The following is a 22,729-nucleotide window of genomic DNA, read 5'->3' as shown; positions in this document are numbered from 1 at the left end:
TGAAAAAAAGGGACCAGTCAGGGGAGGGGGCCCTCAACCCAATACATCAAAAAATAATTTTCAAAATCGGTCCATAAACGGCGGAGTAATCGGCGTACACATATAAAAATAACATACAGACGAATTGAGAACTTCCTCCTTTTTTTGAAGTCGGTTAAAAATGAGGCTTGCGCGTACCGTGCCGTGTGATAGCTCGGCGTACCTGCGCAGTTGTAACTATGGTGATACTGGCGCTTGTCGTAGGCCTTTAAGGCAAGCAAATTTTTTTCAAATTGTTTTCCATCCTTTTTTATAGAAAAGTTATAGGGCGTTTTAGCTATTGAACTGTTTTGTCACTCTTTTTCAAGGAACAAATTGTTCTAAATTAGGGGCCTACATAGGCTTTGTGCTTAGGGCCCCCGATGGTCTTAATCCGCCACTGGTCGCAAGTGTAAGTAATACTCTTCATTAAGGGTACCTATCCAGGCCCTACAGGCTACAATACATCAGTCCATAGCCTGCGAATGTCCACGGAAGAGGCTCAAAGATTTTCCGATAAAAAGGAGAAAACTTTAAGCTTCTTTTCCGCTTACTCACTCAGGCGAATTAGGGTTCCGTCATGCAGAACTGTGTCCGAAAATTCATCAGACCCTTTTTTTCCTAGCGGCTTATCAAAATCTATGGATGAGATGAGAACTGAATTTCAGGTATATTTTTTACAGTGAAATCTGTTCTTCTGAGGTGGTGTTGGTAAAGTTGTATAAAGTTGGTATTCTTAGTGCCATTCTGAACAACTTAATTATGTTCTAAGAAATATTGAAATTCGAAAACAAAATCACGTGCCTGATAAAGCGACATCCTGTACTAATACTATCTATAAATACCTAATAACAAATAAACAAACCTACAATATCCTACATTCAGTGGAAATGAAACCCTACGGAACAAAGTTTATGAGCTGTTTGCATAGCATCATCATTTGTTTTTTATCTCTGTTCGTTTCATTTCAATGTTTGCTAAGCGATCGTTTCTCAATAAAAATGTAGCGGAAAGAACGGTTCGTGGTGCCCCCTGGTCTGTTTTTACATACCTAATATACCTATGTAAATGGGACGACGACGCCTAACCTAATACGTAACAAAGTAAAAACCAAGGTTTTTTTTTATTTAAAGCAACAATAAATTAAAATACTAAACTCTAAAACTAATTAACAACCTAAACTAAAAGAGAAACTATAAATATATTGGGGAATGCTATGTAAATAAATTGGGGAAATTATCTAAGTAACTATATTTTTATATCTATGAGTAACACTTCAGCTACCGACATTTGTACTACCGGCGTTTGTACGGAATGGTTAGGTTGGTTAGAGTCTCACAAGTCAGAAAATATTGAGCAATTAGTTAAACGTTAAATATTTGCATAATTATTCTAACTAAGTAATTCAGCTTTTTAAAAATTTTGTTACTAATAATGTCCTCCTAGCCGAATTTCGACCACGGCGGCCAATCTCATTTGAGATCAGCCATCTACGCAGGAGTAGATTATAGTGCCCAAGTGTGTGCGCAGTACACAGGAGCACTCTCTGTTCCATCACTCTCATAACCCAATGGGACGGATTGACCGACACGACTGGAGAGAGCTAGGCGCAGGACCGACTGCTTTACATGCCCATCCGACAGCATAGATCGTTTCACTGTTTCGGACATCAGGTGATCAGCCTTCTATGTCCTAACCAAACTTAGAACCACAATTTAGAAACACAAATTGATGGTCCCACCCGGGAATCGAACCCGGGACCTCTGGGTCATGAAGCGACGCTTCTACCACTAGACCACAGAGGCAGTTTGTTACTAATACAGCTAATGAGAAAATGTTTTCAATATTCACGGCCTCAGCAGGAAAAAGTTGAAGCAGATTTCTCGCCGCCCCGCGGATTTGATGAGATGATTATCACGGCCCACCCGGCTCACAGGAGCAGAAAATTAAAACAAAAAGTCAAAGTACACTTCCTTTATTTATAACAAATTAAAAGCTTGCCTCAGTCGTCGGGATCAGATCGTTTTTTTTTTGGATTTTTTAAAATATTATGCTTCGTTATAAAAAAAATACAGCTTCATCGGAGTCCATTGTGCAGCCTTTGGTCGTTATTCGTTATCATCATAATAGCAATCGCTTAAACTAGATTGTTATAAGTACTTAAATATCAATCGAATTACTGTATGGAAAGTTTAAGTATCAAAAAGAACATCTCATGCTACTTAAGAATGCTTATTACATACAATTATTAATAGAATTAAAAAAAACTAGTCAGGTAAGAAAAAAATATTGGCTTAGGTAGGTACTTATTAGTATAAAACATTACCCTCCTCCTTCGGCAGTCGGGTAAAAACCAACAAGGCGAGCCTACGAGACCTACTTAGAATGCATTTACTTGTAGGCTATACATATTAATTAATCTCCCTACACAATATGAGTTGATAGTTGCATTCCTGTAATAAGCTATCCAGTAATTCGATTGACATTAAAAACTATTCATCGTAGCAAAAACATTCCCAAGTCTATCGTTTTCTATGTCTCGAAAATTATCTTTTCGCGCATCGATGTCACTTTGGAAAATGCTTCGCTGCCGTGAACAGAGATGTCGCTATATAACTAGGTTCTAAATTTGAACTAAGCCTCCGGATTGGCTGCTTGGGCGGTGGCGAGGCTCGTGTTGGTGGACACGGAGTCGGGGTCGGCCTCGCGCACTCCCATCCATGGGAGACGCTTCTGCAGCTCCGCCCTGGAAGAAAATTATTGTTTGATTGTGGTAAAAACATGGGTTGTTAACTGTGGACTGTATCACTGTTTCTCTGTTTACTATTCTCTATTCACTGATCCCTCATCCGGAATCAGAATAGGTGCATCGCGCCAGTAACTAGGTACATATTGACAAGTCTTCTGTATCAAACACGGCGGACCACTAACGAGACTATTTACCGTACCACCACCACACATTACCCGATATTAGCATATCCATAAGCAGCCTCGCTGTGGTTAACAATCCATAAGCAGTTCGGTGGTAACCCCACAGCTCTTTTGAGAGTTGGTAGTGATGAACTCGTCGTAAATAGTGCAAATTCCATTTCAGTTGGTTAACTTAGCAGCATACACAAAAATGCTTAGTAAGGGAAAATTGGGCAGTTCATAAATAGCCGCATATCCATCTGTCGCACGCCTCGGCGAGGCATGCCACAGGTTTGCTAGAACGCGATCCAATGATCGGATTGTATGGTTATCACCGAGGGTACTTTTATACAAACCGAGCGTTGGATCGCATGCCAGACATTCGGAGTTTATTTCCATTTAGTAGGATGTAACCATACCTGTATCTCGGGTGGTTGATGGCGTACACCCAGGGATCGATGCAGGACACGATCTTGCAGCACACGGCCGGCACCATGGTCGCCACCGGGGTCAGCAGACTCCTGGGAACATTCATCAGGGGTTAGCTGGTTCAGGGTACAGTTGTTAATGTATCTGCCTAACTGCCTAGTGCCTACACGGACTAAAACATAAGCACAGAGAGTAACAGCATGTCTTTTATCCCACAGGAAGCCATTATCCAGACACTTTGACACAGTTATTCTTTGCATACAAAAACTGGACATAACTTATTTGACTGTATACATAACTTATCCTTGTATAATGAGCATTACAGAAGGAGTTCTTATAACAAAAAAAAAACATTCAGACAACCTTATGTTTAACGATCGTGATTTCGTGATTAACAAAGTTTTCAGTTTTCATTCATGAATGAATTCAATCGAAACAAATCTAAGCACAATTAATTTGAAATGTGCTTTTTAATTTCCTATTTACGTATTATTTAATTTTAAGAGTTATAGGCTTACTTTTATTTCCACACCATAAAGGTTGACTGGAAGAAATCGCGTTTAGGCGATAAGTCCGCCTTTGTATATATATACTTGTATTGTTCTTTCTTGTACTTGTTAACTTTTACTTTAAACTGTGTAATTTGTGTATACATACAATAAAGTGTTTAAATAAATAAATAAAAATAAATACTTTAAACTTAACTTGTTTTTCATTATAATAAAGTTCCAGTGACCTACATACAAACATCGTGCGTCCTTCCTCCATGCTAGATGTGGGGGCACGTTTTGAACGACAAAAAAGTTGTGGAAGTGGAATCCTCAATTCCACAATGACATTAGCATATGAGGATGGTGACCCACATACTGTGGACTGTGAGAGAGCGTGCTATTTGCCGCAAACAAAGGATTGGTTAGAAAAAGAAACGAACGTTTTTCTACATAAGTACATAAGTAGTTACACAGGGTGCATGTTCTTGTAATTTTCTAGACTATGCAAAAGTTTTACCTGCGTCTCAATATATTTATTATCATTGTCTTCCGAAATTGTTCACTGCTGGACTGCTCGCTTCTTCTAAGGCGAATCAAATGCCAAGACAAAACCTTCTTCATCCAACCAAAATCTGTTTATGGTCGTAGGTCAATGATGGTTTGTCTAGCTATACAAAAAACCAACGAGGTGAGCTGACATGCAATGGGTACGTAAAACGAGAGCAACGAGATAGCGTCATTGTTTGAGAGTATGTACAATGTATTTAGAATGACTAGCCGAATCACCCCTTTTCGGTTTATTAAACACCCTGTATATGACTGACCTGTCCCCGAAGGCGCCGGTCATGGCAACGAAGGCGTACGGCGTCCAGCCACAAACGAACAGGAAGAAGATGGTGAAGGCGACCTGGTCATGAGAAGGAAAAAGCACATTAAAATTGGGGTGATTTGCATACTTTGAGTTTCAGACAATGATATAGAGTCTTTGCATAATATTCCTTTTTAGGGTTCCGTAGCCAAAATGGCAAAAACGGAACCCTTATAGTTTCGTCATGTCCGTCTGTCCGTCTGTCCGTCTGTCCGTCTGTCCGTCTGTCACAGCCGATTTACTCGGAAACTATAAGTACTACAGTGATGAAATTTGATGGGAATATGTGTTGTATGAACCGCTACAAAAATATGACACTAAATAGTAAAAAAAAGAATTGGGGGTGGGGCCCCCCATACATGTAACTGAGGGATGAAATTTTTTTTTTCGATGTACATACCCGTGTGGGGTATCAATGGAAAGGTCTTTTAAAATAATATAAAGTTTTCTAAAAAACATTTTTCTTAAAGTGAACGGTTTTTGAGATATCAGCTCTCAAAGTCGTAAAAAGTATGTCCCCCCCCCTCTATTTTTATAACTACGGGGTATAAAATTCTAAAAAAAATAGAGGTGATGCATGCTAATTAACTCTTTCAACGATTTTTGGTTTGATCAAAGTATCTCTTATAGTTTTTGAGATAGGTTGATTTAACTGTAATATTATATTTGCTGCTACGGAACCCTTTGTGCGCGAGCCCGACTCGCACTTGGCCGGTTTTTTTTTATTTTGTAATAAGTAACTTCCTTTTGCTAGGCTATTTATTAATCATATTATCTGACGTAACTTTTATTGATCTGACAGATGTTTGACAGGCGACCAACGCTGCTTATGGATTGTTAATAGCTATAATGTGTGGGTGGTGGTACGGTAGCAGGACCGGTCAGAGTGTAAATCTACACTTTGAGCCTTATATCCCTGATTAGGGATCCCAGGACCTGATGATGGTTCAGTACCTTAGCGATCCGGATCTCGACGCTCTTGCCCGCGTCGTCCTTGTTGGACGCGAGCGACTTCACGTTCATCTTCTTGGCCTGGTCCTTCAGCATGCGCTCGTGCAGGCGGACCTGGAGTAACAAACAAACATAGGAAGGTTAAAAGCTACTAATTTACAAGTCCGTTAATGTTAAGTACTAATTGGTTTAAAACTGCCTACACCACGGTTTAGTGGTAGAGGCTCTGGGCATACACTTGGGCATCTAGTCCAGATCTCAAATGAGATTGGCCACCGTAGTCGCAATTCGACTACGAGGACGTTATGTACTGCAATAAGACTGCAATTAACGAAAGATTTACGCGCGCGGACTAAAATACTGAACTTCTGACTGAAATAATAAACCACATGGAAAATTGACGGTAACTAAGATTTTTTAAGGTAAAAGGTGACATCCTTCCAGTTGTATATTTTACAATTTTACAAGAGTTGTTTAGAATGATAGGCTCAGTCACCCCCTTTCGGCTTCATCATCATCATCACGACCCATTACGTCCCCACTGCTGGGCACGGGTCTCCTTCCAATGAAGGAAGGGTTTAGGCCTAGTCCACCACGCTGGCCAAGTGCGGGTTGGTGGACCCCAACACAAGCAAGCTTGTGCTGAGAGAGTTGTCGGGTAAGTGGGCAACCCGACTGTCAGATGTTTTCAAGCCGCCCGAAGACTTCTGACTAGGCTTAACGACTGCTGCCGAAGCAGCAACCGGGACCCACGGCTTAAAGTGCCGTCCGAAGCACGGAAGCGTCCAGAAAAGCACCAATTGAAATTGGTCACCCATCCAATGGCTGACCGTGTCAGTTGTTGCTTAACCTTAGCGATCAGATACGATCACTGAAGCCCGCTCGATTACGGACCCTTTCGGCTTACTATAGGTCTTTTGCAACAATTTTTGTATTAATACTATTCGAAAGTGTACTTGCAGCATGGAACAGAAAGTAAACTGCTACTTTATCACCTTTAGCTTAAATCACACGTGTTCTTGAAAGGTTCAGAAAAATACAGTGTAATTAAGAATAACAGTGGACACCGAAAAAAAAATGTGGAGACCCGTGTTCCACAGCAGTGGGGACATGATGGGCTGTAATCATGATTACGATTTACGACTTAAGTATATCAAAAGGATTGCTAATCATGCGTCATCAATTATACCTACGTAAAATGCCTTTATTTTAGAGGCACACCGTAACTTTTTTTATACATTGGCATTTTTATAAATTTTGATAACTTGTCCAAAATTTCAACAATTTTTGATACTGACATTCTGTCTGCGATCTCTACAATCCTGACTACTCTGAGAAGGTAGCAATAAATCTACAAAGAAGGGTCAGAAAGTAGAAATCATTTTTTACAGGAGCGATTGACCCATTACCTACTTTTACTACCCTACACATTTCCATTTCCAGGCGACATGCTGAACAATTTTAATTATATCTGACCAACTTCTTACGATTACTAAAAAATAGGGTTACTTACTTTACTTAGGTTTAGTGCCAATTTCACCATTCTCTGTTAGAGCATAACCAGGGAGTAATTGTTAACTTTTGACACATCTGTCATGAATTTTATATGGAGATGACGTTTAATTTATAAATCAATCCCTGTCGGTTAGATAACCGAGAATGGTGAAATTGGCACTTAGAGTCTTTTTCATTACCACCCACAGTACCAAGGTATGTCAGCATATTTTGTCTGCTGTCACAGTATTTGACTTGTTATTTATTTATTTAATGTTAATACGTAGGTACTGCCGAAGAGACACAACGTTTAAAAACCTATGCATCTACCTAATAATAAGTACCGTTTAATTTCACAGATTTCCCAACCGCTACACCGCGCGACCACAAACAGTTGTTGTGAAAATAAACTCTTAAACGGATCAGGCGCACAAACTTTGTTCCCAACTTGTCGGGAGCTCTTGTAATTAATAATATTGTTATCAACATCGCTCTCTGAAGGGCAGTGTTGTCGTCAAATTGACTACGTTTGCGGGTAGACGGATATTTGCGGTGGCCGTGATGACATCTGGCTTCGGTTAAGGGCAGGAAAGTGACGGTAGAGTAGCGAAAGGGGTAGTTTAACTCGCGGTGCTAGAACTTTACCAAATATTTGTAAGTACTTTATTATGTACCTATCTCTACCATACAAGTTGTTATAAAAGGATGCAGTAAGCCGAAAGGAGGTGATTCAGGAGGTCATTTTAAACACCTTTAGTTGTAACTGTAAGTACCTATGACTTTCAAAATTATTTTTAGACTAATTAATACAAATATGATTGTTTTCCATATATACCTACTTAAATAAACTTTACTACCAGATACGTGGGTTCCTACTATGGGAAATTTATTTACTTAACATTAATTCCAGGCAATGAATCTAGCAAAGTCCTTGCTCCTAAAGATAATATCCTCACGCAAAGCAACGAGGGTGTACCGTGAACAGAAACAAATCTTGACTATCGACGGCATATTGGATACCGCAGAAGGAATCCGGGAGTTTATACGATTCGCCTGTTATACGTTCTATAGGCGCGGGATAGAGTGGAGCTGAAAGTTTCAGCTTCGGATCTCCGGCTATTCGGCTATACATTTACATACCAACTGAAATAATGATTGATTCATCGATGCCATGAACGCACAGATTGAATAAAATGTATTATTTATCCATAGTCGGTAGCCAATATTAAGCTTTTGAAGTCGTAAGTGGTGTGTTATAATAAAATTACAATAGTGATAATTTTGCACTGAACTTTGGCGCCTCCAAGGCTTGTGGTTGAGGATTTAATATGCGGGAAACCTAGCTATTGGCATGAAAATTCTTTTTGAAAATTCAACATTATTATACTTAACAGTAAAATAGGCTCCTAAACATTTCCTCTTTAAAACCCACGGGATTGAAAACGCGATGCGAGGAAAAATTTCCACGGGATAACCTTTTAAAACCATGGCAAGAAGACGTAGGTACATTTTCGGCTACTTCGGCTTTACTCTAAATACATGGCACATCTCTAGCGTATGTAGTGGCACCCAATAACGTAGGGCCTGAACAATTGACCACTACGCTCCGCGTGATTTGTTTTTTTGAGGGCAAAGTAAATCAGAGGGTATTTTTTATTACAGCGGATACAGTGTTTGTAAACGTTTGCTGTTAAATTTCTTTAGAAAATTGAAGACGAGATAAAAACAATACGTTACTAACGATTCGGTGAACAACCTACCTGTTCCAGGGTAGACCAATACCATATATGCCGTACTTTAAAAAAAACTTTACTTAGAGAATTTATAGTTCAATTTTTCAAGGTTTATCACCGAAAACCATTATAATTTTGTTATTGTCAACGCAGACTTACTAAGATAAGCAACATCAACGTCAAAACATCACCTAGGTACTCAGCTTTTAAGTTAATTACAAAAGTTAGCAAATCAGATTATTAGACCAGCTACAGAATTCTCGTAGCTTCGATACTAAATACTCGTACAACATACCGATAATTACAGGAATTCTTTTGAAGAATATCTGCAGAATCTCTTTGAGGTTTCTCTTAGCTTAATTAATACCACAAAGAGTTATAACGTACCTATATACCTATCTATGTATCTACTTTACAGTTGAAAATGTCGATGAAATCCGAACGGGAAATGTAAAAAGAGAAGAGAAAAGAAATAAAAACTTTCAGATGGATGTATAAGTAATCTAATTTACTTTCGTTGTTTCTTTTGACTGTTTTTTTATTCGTTTTGAGTTTCTAAACTTAGCTAGGGGAGCGAATATTTGACCGGACGGCTGCGCTATTCGAAGGAATCTTTCATTGGGGGCGAGGGCTAAATTTTATTGAACATTTTGTAAATTTTTACTTTAACATTGGCGCTTAGAGTTGGTCACCGACAAGCTAAGAAGTTATTCTGACTCTGTATGTATCAGTATTGCTGAGGTCTTAAAGTCTTAACACTGCTTACATTAGGTACTTATCCTAGTCCAGGCCGCAAGAAGAAAATCTTATCCAATGATGTCGATTCTGGAGGCACAAAATTTTATTTGAAACTGTTTCCAATGATGATCGTCGTGTGACCATTGGTAAATTTAAAATTAGTACCTTCAGAATCGCTACCAAAAGAGCTAGCACGGGGCGCAAGGGCGCATGGGCGCAAAATTCGCACGCCAAGACGTGATAAAAGTTTTGCTGCACGCTCACTCACATCGCGCGGCTTTGAGAGCGAGTGCGACGGAGAACTTTTTTCACGTCTTGCACCTCGTGCTAGTCCTTCTACAGAGTGTTGCAAAAAAAGTTTACTAAGCCGAAACCTACGTGCACCATGTTATATCTAAGCCATGTTTTCAGTATGACAACATTCGCGAAAAAAAATATACTTTTGCATGCAACACCCTGATTTTATTTATATTTATGCAATAACTCACGGCTCCAAACAGCTGCGAGTAGAAGTAGCAGATGAGCGACATGGGGATGCAGTAGCTCCACACGAAGATGGCCGCCACGAACACCTTCGTGTCCTGGTCGTCCGTGAAGTAGTCGAACGAACACGTGGTTAGGAATCCCTCTGGAATGGGAATAAGGGGGGTCGTTGATTGGTGAGATCTATGGTCCATAAGGCATAAGACGTCACTCTTAGACGTGACAAACCTTTCGCGCTCATTCACATCGCAAGGTTTCCAAAGCGAGTGGGACGGAAAACTTTTGTCACGTCTGACGCACGCGTCTAGCGCCCCGTGCTAGGCCTTCAGGATTATGCCTGATGCTGGGAGAGATTCTCAAGGTACAAAAAGAAAACCCCCTTTACGGCGTACGTAATGGTAATAAGGACTATAATTATTTGTCGGCATGTTGTGGTATATTTATTATTTATTTGTTTATTTAATACTTTATTGCACAAATATAACATAAGTGTACAAAAGGTGGACTTAATGCTAAAAGCATTTTCTACCAGCCAACCTACAGGAGGTACAGGAAAACAGGTAGAAAGGTGCAAAAAAAATACAGGTATATATGATACCTATTGAGAGATATTCTGAAGGAACAAAATCTAATTTTAGCGATTTGGCTACTGTTAATTATACTTCCGTGAAATCAATCATGAAGTTGATTATTTATTATCAATTTGAACAAAGACTTTAAATTTAAAATTTACACAATCGCTTACATTGTTGTCCTTTTCAGGGAAATAAAGAAATAAGATACCTACCTACATATTTTATCTCAAACACGAACACAATACCTACTTAATTAAAAAAAATGCATGTGCGTTGTTTCCATGTGCTGAAAGGGTTCTAGCTCAGCCTGATACTATGGTAGGCCATAAAGCTGGTTTTCAGCTAGAACCCTGGGTGAAGTCACAAAACAACTAACTTCACACAGAATATAATTATTTAGGGAAGCAGTGCAGTGTCGGCCATCGCCTGAAAACACGTGTTAATTAAATTATTTAGTGCGATGACCAAGTCAATATATTTATATAAAACATTAAAGATTTTTAAGATTGAGATGCGTGCGTGGATAGGACTTGGTATAACATGGATCTCACAACTTTTTACCGTAGAACAACTGAGTTACGAGACTTGTTTTTTTTTGACAAGTATTGTTTTTGATGAGATCTCATTTCTTATTGTATTTTGTAGACAGTTCTAACTACTTTTTTTTCTTTTCGGTACCTTCTAGGTACGTAGGTGCGTTAACTTAGTTTGGTAGGTTGCCTACCTTCATAAATCGCAAACTTGAGGTAAGATCCAAGAATCTATATTTTTGGCTACGTAATGTACGTAATGAATAAACGTAACTTTGATAATTCGTACTGCAACAAATTTCCCTAATTGAATTTCAACCTTAGTTTCCATTACACAAAGTTCATTGTACATTAAGAAAATTTTACTATAAGTGGTAGCACTGGTAGCCTGATGTGCTTTGTCCGTAGGTAGGTAATCCATCCTTTGCGGATTTAATTTGCATGACGCGAATTTTTTGCTCGATTTGGTAGGGGCACTACCGTGCGCCTATATTTACTTGGTGGGGGCACTGCCGTGCCCCCAGAGGCCCAGATATGTGATTATGAAATTATTTAAGCAGTTATGTACCTATCTAGAAAACTGGACCAAAATTGAAAAATTTTACTCGAGTTGGCGGGGGCACTACCGTGCCCCCAAATGTTTTAGTTTTTCCTTGATTCATACACCAAACACTACTTATATAATAGCTTCTAGGTCTGCTAGAAGTGCCTTAGAATTTTTATGATCGGTGAGTCAGTCAGTGAGTGACAAAATTAAGAAACTTTGACCCGTTATAATTTTTAAACTACTGGTTCAAATTGAATGAAATTTGAAATATACCGTGTCTTTACAATGCCTGCATGGTTACTGAAAATTCAGTCTTCTCGTTTTATCCACAACGAAGTTACAGGGGGTCGAAAATGATGGTACGGCCGTTCCGCTTTTTTGCTCGACTTGGTGGGGGCACTGCCGTGCCCCCAGATTTAGGGAAGCAGTGCAGTGTTCGTAAAGTAGTACTAATCTACTTTATTCACTATTATCTTACTCTACTGTGCCCAGGAAGACGTGTTTCAGGGAAATGATTAATGTTTACGTTGGGACAGCATTTCTCTAGAATTCGCTCTGTAGTGCTTAATGTAACCTAGGTTACTTGCACATTCTAAGAAGAGAACCGATCCTAATCGTATTTTCTTATTAAGTATTAATGGCCAGTGTTTGTTAATATCTTCTATAGCACTTGATTCATTGGAAAGGAATCTTTGTGCTTATTCTAAGGTCTATAAATTGCATTCCTAATTTTGCAGGCTTTCCCACCACACTGGTCCACAGCGGGTTGAACATCTAGATGTGCTATACAGATCTAGATGCAACGATAAGAGCGATATAGGTACCTACCTACATAGTTTATAAGCTCCAAAGAACTCATTCACATTTATCAGCTCTACTGTGCTCAGTGTGACAGGGTGTTCAAGACGAAGTTCGGACTTGCCAGCCACATAAGAGCACATACAGAGTGTAGCAGAAAGAAAGAAAGAAAGAAAATAATCTTTATTGCCACAGACGAAGTTTTACACTTTAAAGATGTACTTAAACCTTACCTTACAATTTAACATAATCTAATTCTTTTAATAGAGTAACACCTTAATAACTATTTCTACACATAATGTATCTGAGGCAAATGGCAACAGACTCAGCCATGTTGTCAAACATCCGTCTGAACAACGCTGATTTCCAGTCTGCTCCGTGTTTAATAAATATTTTATATAGGTACAATTACCTTATTAGTAAACCTAATGTTGCACTCTTTAACAAATACAATTATAATATTATGATAATGTTCAAACATTAAACTTAAAATTAAATTTATATACTATATTTATACTTATATACTATACTAATATAATATACTAATACTATATCTAATATAAATGTTATATATGTTTAAAAATCTAATATAAATATATATATGTTTCGATATCAGTTTTTATTTTTTATTTTTTTTTATGGTTGTATATATTGTTTTTGAGGTCTCTATTTGTTTTAAAATTAGTATATTTTTCAACTTTAATTTGAAAGTACCAAATGACATACTCAGTGTTTTTAAAGGAGGAGGAAGGTCATTCCAGATTTTCGATGCAGAGAACTTAAAACCTCCTCTGTAGTTAACCGTTTTATGCTCTGGTATCGACAAATTATTATTAGTTTTACTGCGTGTGTTTTTATTGTGTGCATCTTTAGCCCAAGAAAGTTTATCATATAAGTAGATAGGTTGTCCGGTTTTTATAACTTTTTTAATAAGTCCCGCTAAATGAAGTTCTCTACTTGCTTTCATTTTCAAAATTTTCCGCTTATCTAGATATGGGGTAATGTGAGCACGCTTAGGTATTCTATAACAGAACCTGGCACAGGCATTTTGTACGCGTTGGATTGCTCTCTCGGTTTTCACATATAGCCGAGGTCCATATACAACGTCGCAGTAGTTGAAGGGAGAAAGAACCAGCGACTCTGTCAAGATCTTGCGAACTTCTTCTGTCAGATAGTCCCGAATACCGTATAATACCTTTAGCGTGTAGCAAGAGTCGCTGTTGTCGGATATGACGAAGAGGACATCATCATCATCATCATCACATTTATGTCACACCCGGTATTTGAACCCTAATCTTTGCAGAGGGAAGAGTGCCCTTAATCAACTGATCTACCACTAGGTATACCGCTATTAGGATTTATATTGTTAACTAAATCAAATCGATGTTGACTAATACTTTAAAGTATAAACTATTTAAACCCGTATGGATTTGCAAACATGGTCATTGACCTCCTGAAACAATTGAGGGAATCAGCTACAATCTCCCCACTATTCAGGTACTTCCGTATGTACAGTCAGCTGCAGAGGTATCTTAGCACCTCTATTTAACTAAGTTATGGTATACATTGCTTTACGTTCATAAAATATTTGTAGGACGAATGAAAACGTATGAGTACTAGTAGTAGTCATACACTTAGTTCTACAAGTATGACTCTAGTAAGGTTGCGGTTTTTGTGTTGTTCTGCATCCATTTATGACTTCTATTGATGAGTAAGTAAAATGTATTTTTTTCCATCATGTCAGACCTACAGGCACCGCCAGAGAGACCTTTATCTTTTTTTATAATTTTTCAGACTGTCCAATTTATTCAAAACCAAGTTAGTATAATATGACTGCTAAGAACAAGGGACATATCTCTGCGTCCTACTGTACTTTGAAGTGAAATTCCATCGTCAATGAAGCCCAACACACACCGCTCACTTACAAAGTCTAATTCCATGATTCGAAGTCGATTACTCATCGAATCATTCGCCATCTTGCTCTTTGGACAATGGAAGCAATCTCCTGTTATACAGGATGCACACAATTTGTTAGAATTGTGCGCATAATTCGTGATTAGTCACAAATTGCAAGCGTTGGTGCAAATTGCACCCAATTCCAGTTGTGTGTTTCAGTTTTGTGGAGTGGGTTTCATCTTCATATTATGTACCTACCTACCTACCTATGTGTTATACCAAAGAAAGATAACCTGACGAGTTAAACAAGTTCTCAAGTGTAGATCATGAATAGGCAATAGAAATAGGCGTAGCGTTCGTCCGTCCCGCTGGACCAATGACCTTAGATTCGTAACCACTCGTGGCTGAATGAGGAAGGCCGAGGACAGAGTGCTGTATCAACCGTGATTTGTGCAACCTGGGCAGTCAGCGAGTGTTGGCTGTGTTACGTCGCGGCGATAAACCATAAAACAACTGTAGTCTTTATTGCCGATGTTTTTTGTGGAACGTGGTGATAGGTTGCTATCTAGTGACGCAACAATTGTTAGGGCTTGTACACAAAACTGCGACGGTTGACAGTTTTTCAGAGCAAATGCTTGATTATTGTCGCATTTTTTTGCGATGCGACGTCGAATTTTTGTGTTCAAGCCCTTACGTAGGTAGTCGGTTGCCTGGAAGGGATACATAAAGAAAGAGACCATTCAGTGGACGTTAACTACTGCTGACTATAATTCACCTGGTACAAACTTCCCCCATATCTTAAACAGCGGCAGGGCGGTGAAGGGCACGGACCACAGCCACGTGAAGAGGATCAGCAGCGCCGCCTGCACCTTGTTGATGCGACCGTCGAGCGGGCAGGATATCGTTCTGTGGACAAATTGTACCGATAATTATGGAATGCTAGCTGTTCCCGCGAGCTACGCTTCGCCTTAAAAAGATTTCCCGTATGAATTTCGGAAAATACCTATGTGTTAATCCAGGGTGTCAACTAACTCCATACCAATAAATTTCGTTTAAATCGGTTCAGCCGTTTTGACGTGAAGAGGTAACAAACATACACACATATGTACGTATACACTCTACACACATATCACAAACCTTTGCATTTATAATATTAGTAGTATAGGATATTAGGCGCATGAAATGAGCCTTCATTTCACGTTCATTGGTGGAGGATCGGCCGAGGACACTGTCTCGGCCATTCTACTCGGTAGGCCTAATCAGACTTAGGGTGTCTTGCACAACGAAGTTAAATAAAATTAAATAGTTTGTCTCTTGCTCTGACGGTATAATGTCAGAGCAAGAGGTCATAAATTTAATTTTGATTAACTTTGTTGTGCAAGACACCCTTAAAGAATTTTGACTGTAAACATTGTATTGAAGTTGAAGTCATTTAAGTAACTTTGTAAAAGATTTATAACATTTTCTAATGCATGCCACGTGGCGTAGTCGGAAACGTTGACTGTATTCATCTCACGGCCTTCTCCACAACATAATGTCCTCATTTTTCGTTTCATCTTTCTTCGAACGCCGTATAGGTCTCGCGGGTTACTTGTTAGGTCTAGCCATAGTACAATGCGGACTTAGCTCATGATATTTTAATTTAGGAGCGCAGTAGCGAAGTATCGCTACCACGCTATAACTTAGCTATATGTAGGTATAGTCACAAGCAATGAAAAAGTTCCAATGACATATGGAACGTCAATGGTCGGTGGATCTTTTGCATTGCTCGCAAGTGTATTAATCGTAAAAAATTAATTTCATACTCACTTATACCGATCAAACGCGATAACAGCGTTAGATATAGCCCCTCCTATCCCAGACAGCGACCCCAGGGTCGCATATATATCGCAGCCGAGCTGGTACCCCACCATGCGTTGCTGGAACGAGTTCATGATGAGAAGCGGCATCTCTATCATCATCATCAGGTCGAAGACCGCCAGGTTGATCACGAACATGTTGCTCGCTGTGCGCAGGGATTTGGAGCTGTGGGTAGAAGGGGAAATCAAAGTTAAAATACACTCACGAGCATTGAAAAGATTCCAATGACAATAGCACCAAATTCCTCCTAAACGGAAAACGCCGTCTGCAATATTGAAATACATTTAACAAAGTACCTACCTATCAGAATATTAATAACTAAAAACGTAAATATTTTGATATTTGGTATCGACAGTTTCATTGCTCGTGTATTATGTTTACGGTTAACTTGGGTCATACGACTCATACGTAAAAACTTAAACTAAACTAATAAAACGCAATATAAGTAGTTTTGAGAACGGACAAGTGCATATATGTAATAATAACATCCTCGCATCCACCCTCACATCCAACCTAACAGCATTAAGTTTTCCATCAGAGAAAATTATAACTTTAAAAGCTTTGCCATCGGGGGTCATTTCCGATCACTACTCTTCCACGTTCCTTATGAATTCCCCCATTATCAGAGTCTTCACCTTATTATTTCCGGGGAGAAGCAATAATGACCTTTATCAACAATATCGATTTGTATTTATATCTCAGGAGATGCCCCAATTACTGCTAGAGTCGTTTTCCTTTGACACTGCCTCGCCTGATTGGTTTTCTCAAGTATCTTTTCAGGCCGATAGGTATTGAGAAAGTTTAATAAGACATTCTTAAGAAATGGTTGCGTGGTAACCAAATGAGTATTTTAAGGTGCAAGAATTTTCAATTTATTCATAGTATCCTACAACGATTTATTTACATATAGACGAGATGCACAATATTAGAAATAAAGAAATCTGACGCACTTACATAGTACTTATACTCATGTATATACATTATTATTTATAGTTGCATTTAGCTACTGAAAGCTAAGTAGTATATTTTGAATTAAATATGTACAAATTGCTAATTAGGTAACTAGCATTCTTACTCATTTTAATGAATAATTTTTTGAAAAGAAACGGGGTATGGTGAACTGTATTTAAGCGTATTTTTGCGTCAGAAAACTATAGATCCAACTGTAAGCATCGTGAATATGTAGGTTGCTCCTTCGATATATCAACAGAAGCAGTAGATACTGTGGAGTTCACTGTGACAAAGTTACTTGTTTAACAAGATTTAGTTGGAACGTGGAACCACGTCATTTTAGTGAGCCTCTATAGTGGTTGCGAGTCGGAACTTTGCACGTAGTTTGTCAGTCAACATTTAAGTTAACATGCATCGGTTACATTACACCAACTATACTTATAGGTAGCTTATTTATAATATTATTTAAGTAAGTATTATAGTTTCTTGTGTTGATCAATGTAGCGCATCGCATCTCTATTTCTTCAGATATTACAAGAGTGCATGAAAGGATCCTCCACGAGTGCTGTAAGTATTAGGTAACTTCAATTTACATAGGTCCGTCCGGCGCACCATGGGCAGTCTATATACTGCTAATGACTGATTGAATAGGCTAATCCTCTCACCACTTAGACAAACCCTAGGTAATTCAGTTCTAGAATTGGTCACCAGCTTAGAATTCAAGCTAAGGGACAGTTTTTTTTTTAATTTAAAAATGGCAACCATTAGTTATCCACCAACAAAATGCGTATGCAGTTGTCATGCTTGACACGTTATTTGACTAATGTTTGAGTAAAGTACGGATCAAAAAACCGGCCGTAAGAAGAAAATAACCGATGACTGATTATATCTATGAAAAACCAAAGCCTTAACCCAGCATATCTCTAGATAGGCTCGAGTTGGAACGCTCCACTCGAGTCTGTCGCCAGCAATCTCGGTGCGTTTAGAAACTTAATTAAATCACTGAGTGACAGCGAGTGCGCTGCAGGGCTGCTCGCGGAAATAAAGATGGCGGATATTTCAGATGATAAAAAATATATTATAATTTTACGACTACTGAAATACGTCTAAGAGCTTGTTTCACAATGTCTGGTTAATGGCTACCTGTTGGATAAAATACATGTGTCACACTCTATGTAATTATTTTTTAGACAGTGACAGCATGTATTTTATCTTACAGGTAGCCACTAACCAGACATTATGAAACAGGGCCTAAGCATTGTGTATGTGTGCAAGACGAAGTTCGGACTTGCCAGCCACATAAGAGCACATAACAGAGTGTAGCAAGAGTCGCTGTTGTCGGATACGACGAAGAGGACATCATCATCATCATCATTGTGTATGATTAATTAAAATACAGTAGGTATATTATTATGATTTAAAATTGATGATGAAGAAATTGTTCAGGTTACAGCGGTGTTCATATTATACCTAAGTATACCTGATTTCCCGTAAAGATTATGATTATCAGCTCTTGCCACTGTCTTATTCTCGTTTTTGTTTATGTTTGGTGTGATTAAACATTTATTTATTCTATCTTGCTATCAATGAATTTACTTAATTCAAAAACATGTCAGAACTTTTTGTCAACCCTAAACCGTGACTGTTCCAAATTGTTCAGCCTTTGAACGCTTCGGAGTTTTACACAAATTAATATCATCCATTATGACAGAGTGGCACAAAATACTTTTAAAAATGTCAGCCCAACCCACACGCTTTTCATGAATTTGTATGCAAACTTTAATCTCGTTTACCCTTTTTTCCTGGTAAACAACAATTGAATGAATTGAATCTGACTGAATTCAGGAAACGAGGACATTTTACTACAGCTCGCTTTTGGAGATAAGTACAAGCTAGCGATAACGGACTAATGTGTAACACTAGATCATAGTGACTCGATTGAACCGCTACAAACACAACTTACCATATATTTAAACCAACAAAACAGATTGAAATTTTGCATAGAAAATGTTAGTTTTTTAAAGTTCTTAGGGGTTCCGCTGACTGCACAAGAGTCACGGCGGAGTATTGGCGTGGGCGAGGTACAGATGAAGTCGACATTGTAAATGAGGCATTATTCCCTGCGTCTTAAAAGCCGTCGCTACGCCACCTCGACTCTAGCAGAACACCTTAAGCAGCCTTCGTTCCCTCATTTTGTTATCATTTAAAATAAATTATCAAACTCACGTGCTAAAGATCCAAATGACGATAGAATTCCCAGTGAGTGACGTCAGCATCAGGCAGGTGTAGATCAACGCCAGGCCGTAGTGCCAGAACTTGCTGACCGCCGGGAACGCCCTCCAGTGCATGTGCACCAGGTCCTGGTGTTCTTCTGGAATGTTCCAGCCCAGCATGTGTTCCACCACTTCTTGGGACACCCTGTGTGGTGAGAGGGTAATAATTATGAGGTTAGATAACTGAAACTCATTTCAGCTTTTGCAACATTCATGCTGCTCCAGATTTGCTGCTCCAATTTACACGGTAGCTATATAGGCTTAGCTGATATTAAGGGGATATGTACAAAGTTTCAACTCAAGAGAGCCACGTACAAGAGCTTCAACCCCCTCAAAATAGATATCTGAGATATTATTAAACCGCCAGGGGAAGCCGAGTACATAATGGCGTTATATGAAAAAAGGTTTAACAGGCAAGCTACACTGCTTATGGATCTTTAGTTGATAAAGTGTCGGAGGTGGTACCGTAGCAAGTGCTGTGTGGTGCACTCATGTGAAGGCCCTCTACACCACTGGGGTGCCATAGGACAACAACACAGATTATACATGAAGTACTTATGCTTTATTTAGATTGGGCCATCCCCGTTACATAGAGAGCAACTACTGCTAAAACTAGCAAATGAATAGATATAAATAATACGCACATCTTCATCGGCTGCGCCACGATGCCATAATCCGCCATGGTGTAGTTGGTCGCCATTTTGTAAACAAAATGGCCGCCGCTGCAGCGTGAAAACCGTTGCTTTTTGAATTAAACTAATGCATTGGTTACTAGAGGTTAATTTTTTTTTACTGATAAATAAGGCTATGGAATAAACTGTGGTTGGTTTAAAAATGATGGTTTAGACGAAGTGAGTAGTCCGACTTTGATAGCCGCTTCTCACTTGTGGCGCGATGGTCGGTCTGTATTTTTTTTTATAGGGACGATCGTGCGTGCCAGTTAATACCTTAATTCAATAAAATAGTAAAGCTTCTCGTATTCAATGTTCCGTCAGGCGTAAGCTATCACGAAGGACTGCGGTTCTCAATCTTTAGCAACGTGAGTGTTAGGTTTTTTTCACTATTTATAATCTACATAGGTACTTGTATAAGTATGTGGGGACATCTCGCACACGGTCATCCGACCCAAAGCTAGACAGAGCCTTTAATATGGTTATCGGACAGCTGATCTATATAGGTACTTACATAATATATGATATATCTACACAGATACGATAGATACATTAATATACACATGCACAATAAGCACAACATAAACATTTCATTTAACACCCAAGTCCCAAGCAAAAAAAAAGGTAAATATAAAACATTATTAAACACACTGTTAACAAAAAATGCAGAAAGGCACTTTAAGCTAATGTCGGCATTAAATATATGTTTGTCTCTTTCTGTCCGTATACTGTCAAAGCAAGGCAGGTATACATTTAAGGTCATCATTAGCTTAAAGTTCCTTTCTGCAACTCAGCGACATATATAAGGAAGTATCTTTCAGTTTAGTAGGTATATATACTAACCTTCTCACTTACCATTACAAAACGAAATGCGCTAAAACAGGGCAGGTTCATTTTCTTTTTAAAATTAAGTGTCGAGTCATCTTTCAATTTTCTTGCCAGTCAGCACTTTTTTCTTAATTTTCTCTGTAGTTAATATCGTCGTTACTCTTTTCTGAGAGTACTTGTTAGACATAGAGAAAACTTACTAAGTATACTTAATGTTAAAATATTTAAGATTGTAGACGGAGATTATGTGTCGCAGGGTTCGAATCCCGATAGGAGCTATAAATTATAATGTAAAATGTAGATGGCTGAAATATTCGTTTCACGTGGCTATGGCTTTCATACGAAATAGATAAATCATAGATACTTAGTGATAGATGAAGTGCAAATTTATTTTTATAGGAATGGGGACTCGTTTGCTTATTTAAACTTAATTTGAAATACATTTATATACCTAGATATAATACTTTATTTATTACGATTGAATAAAACGTTTCAGAATTTTTCTTAACTTTAAAAGCAATATCAGCCAGACATCGCGAACTTACCAAGAACATCATAACTCAGAGAGTTCGGCAGTCCAAAGGTCACAAAAGCCACAAAGTAAATCAAGCAATCGAGCACAACCACAGGGTGTTCATAAATCTCATCCACAGGGTCGCAAGCTTCATAAATTCTACCCGTTTATAATCATACATTGTCGGCGCCAAGCTGAGCACATAATTGAGTTTGGACAGACGATGGCAACGTCCTTTTATAACCACTTTGGTGTGAACTTATATTAAGTACTTATGTCGTGTGATGAAAGAATTTTGGTTAAGGGCGAGGCTTGCATACCAACGAAGGATCCCTTTTAGCGTCAGACAAGTCTTATTACTATGAAGGCATGCTACTTTATTATAAAATTTAGACTAAAGATAGTTTTGGTTTATAGGTTAGAGATTTCATACTAATCAGTTAGTCTTGATTTTATAATAAGGGATGAACGTTTAAAGTATGAATATTGGATGATTTGTTGCTTGGCACCTTTTGAGTATGGAGCCCTGAAAATATGGGAAGTCATAAGGATAACATTTAACACGGATCGTGGAATAGAGTACTCGTATTCATTACTTAGAGGGTGGGTATCGTAAGTTTCATGCAAGTATATTTCAATTGGCTAGTAAGAGGGTAAGTACTTACCAGGGCCAAAAAAAATATTTTTTTTGGCAAAATTCGTAGGACAAAGTGTTTCCATTGTCATAGTCAACTTCTGCTTAACTTAAAATTATCAGTCAAAAACCGATAGACATAGGTAGGTACTTTAAATCATCAAATACAGACACAACGCAACCCAAATATCTGTAAATATCAGACATGAGACAGGTCAAATAATCAAATATCCTAATGAAATGTAGGAGGAATACTCAACTTTATGTAAATTTACATATTTACCCCTCGAAGGAATACAAAAGTTGTTATTATTCGATAATTTCGATGTCTATTTTGCCGGGAAACTCGGTGGAAAGTTACAGAATTATATGATATTCCTCCCGTTTCGATAACAAGTTTGAAATAAAGTTACTTTGAACATATTTGTGGGAATGTCTTCGTTTCAAATTCTACTTTTATTTATTTGAGGTATGCTGTTTAAATTACTGATCAAATAGTAATATAATCGTATAAGTAGATATTAAACACTTGTTTCA

At 38.4% G+C, this 22,729-nt stretch overlaps 1 protein-coding gene across 1 annotated transcript; it reads right to left on the bottom strand.

Annotated features, from left to right (window-relative positions):
• Window positions 1–1,977: 1,977 nt before the first annotated feature.
• LOC105382165 (opsin-3) lies at window positions 1,978–20,517 on the bottom strand. Its single transcript, XM_048631706.1, has 9 exons — window positions 20,190–20,517; window positions 19,499–19,690; window positions 16,271–16,486; window positions 15,237–15,367; window positions 10,121–10,260; window positions 5,671–5,781; window positions 4,673–4,755; window positions 3,348–3,449; window positions 1,978–2,764 (listed from the first exon to the last, which is right to left on the bottom strand). The coding sequence occupies exons 1-9, from the start codon at window positions 20,243–20,245 to the stop codon at window positions 2,653–2,655; spliced, it is 1,143 nt and encodes a 380-aa protein (XP_048487663.1). The 5' UTR covers window positions 20,246–20,517; the 3' UTR covers window positions 1,978–2,652.
• Window positions 20,518–22,729: the final 2,212 nt, after the last annotated feature.

The sequence above is a fragment of the Plutella xylostella genome, chromosome 29, assembly GCF_932276165.1.
Source record: "Plutella xylostella chromosome 29, ilPluXylo3.1, whole genome shotgun sequence".
Classification (NCBI taxonomy): domain Eukaryota; kingdom Metazoa; phylum Arthropoda; class Insecta; order Lepidoptera; family Plutellidae; genus Plutella; species Plutella xylostella.
This window is presented reverse-complemented; position numbering and strand designations above follow the sequence as displayed.

What these genes read in the sequence shown, in the direction of transcription:
- LOC105382165 (XM_048631706.1), bottom strand. Translation starts at nt 20,245, where the DNA reads ATGGCGACCAACTACACCATGGCGGATTATGGCATCGTGGCGCAGCCG. An exon ending in ATGGGGGAAGTTTGTACCAG is followed by an intron (nt 10,261 to 15,236) that starts GTGAATTATAGT and finishes TTCCCATTCCAG; the next exon opens with AGGGATTCCTAACCACGTGT. An exon ending in ACCGGCGCCTTCGGGGACAG is followed by an intron (nt 3,450 to 4,672) that starts GTCAGTCATATA and finishes GAATGTTCCCAG; the next exon opens with GAGTCTGCTGACCCCGGTGG.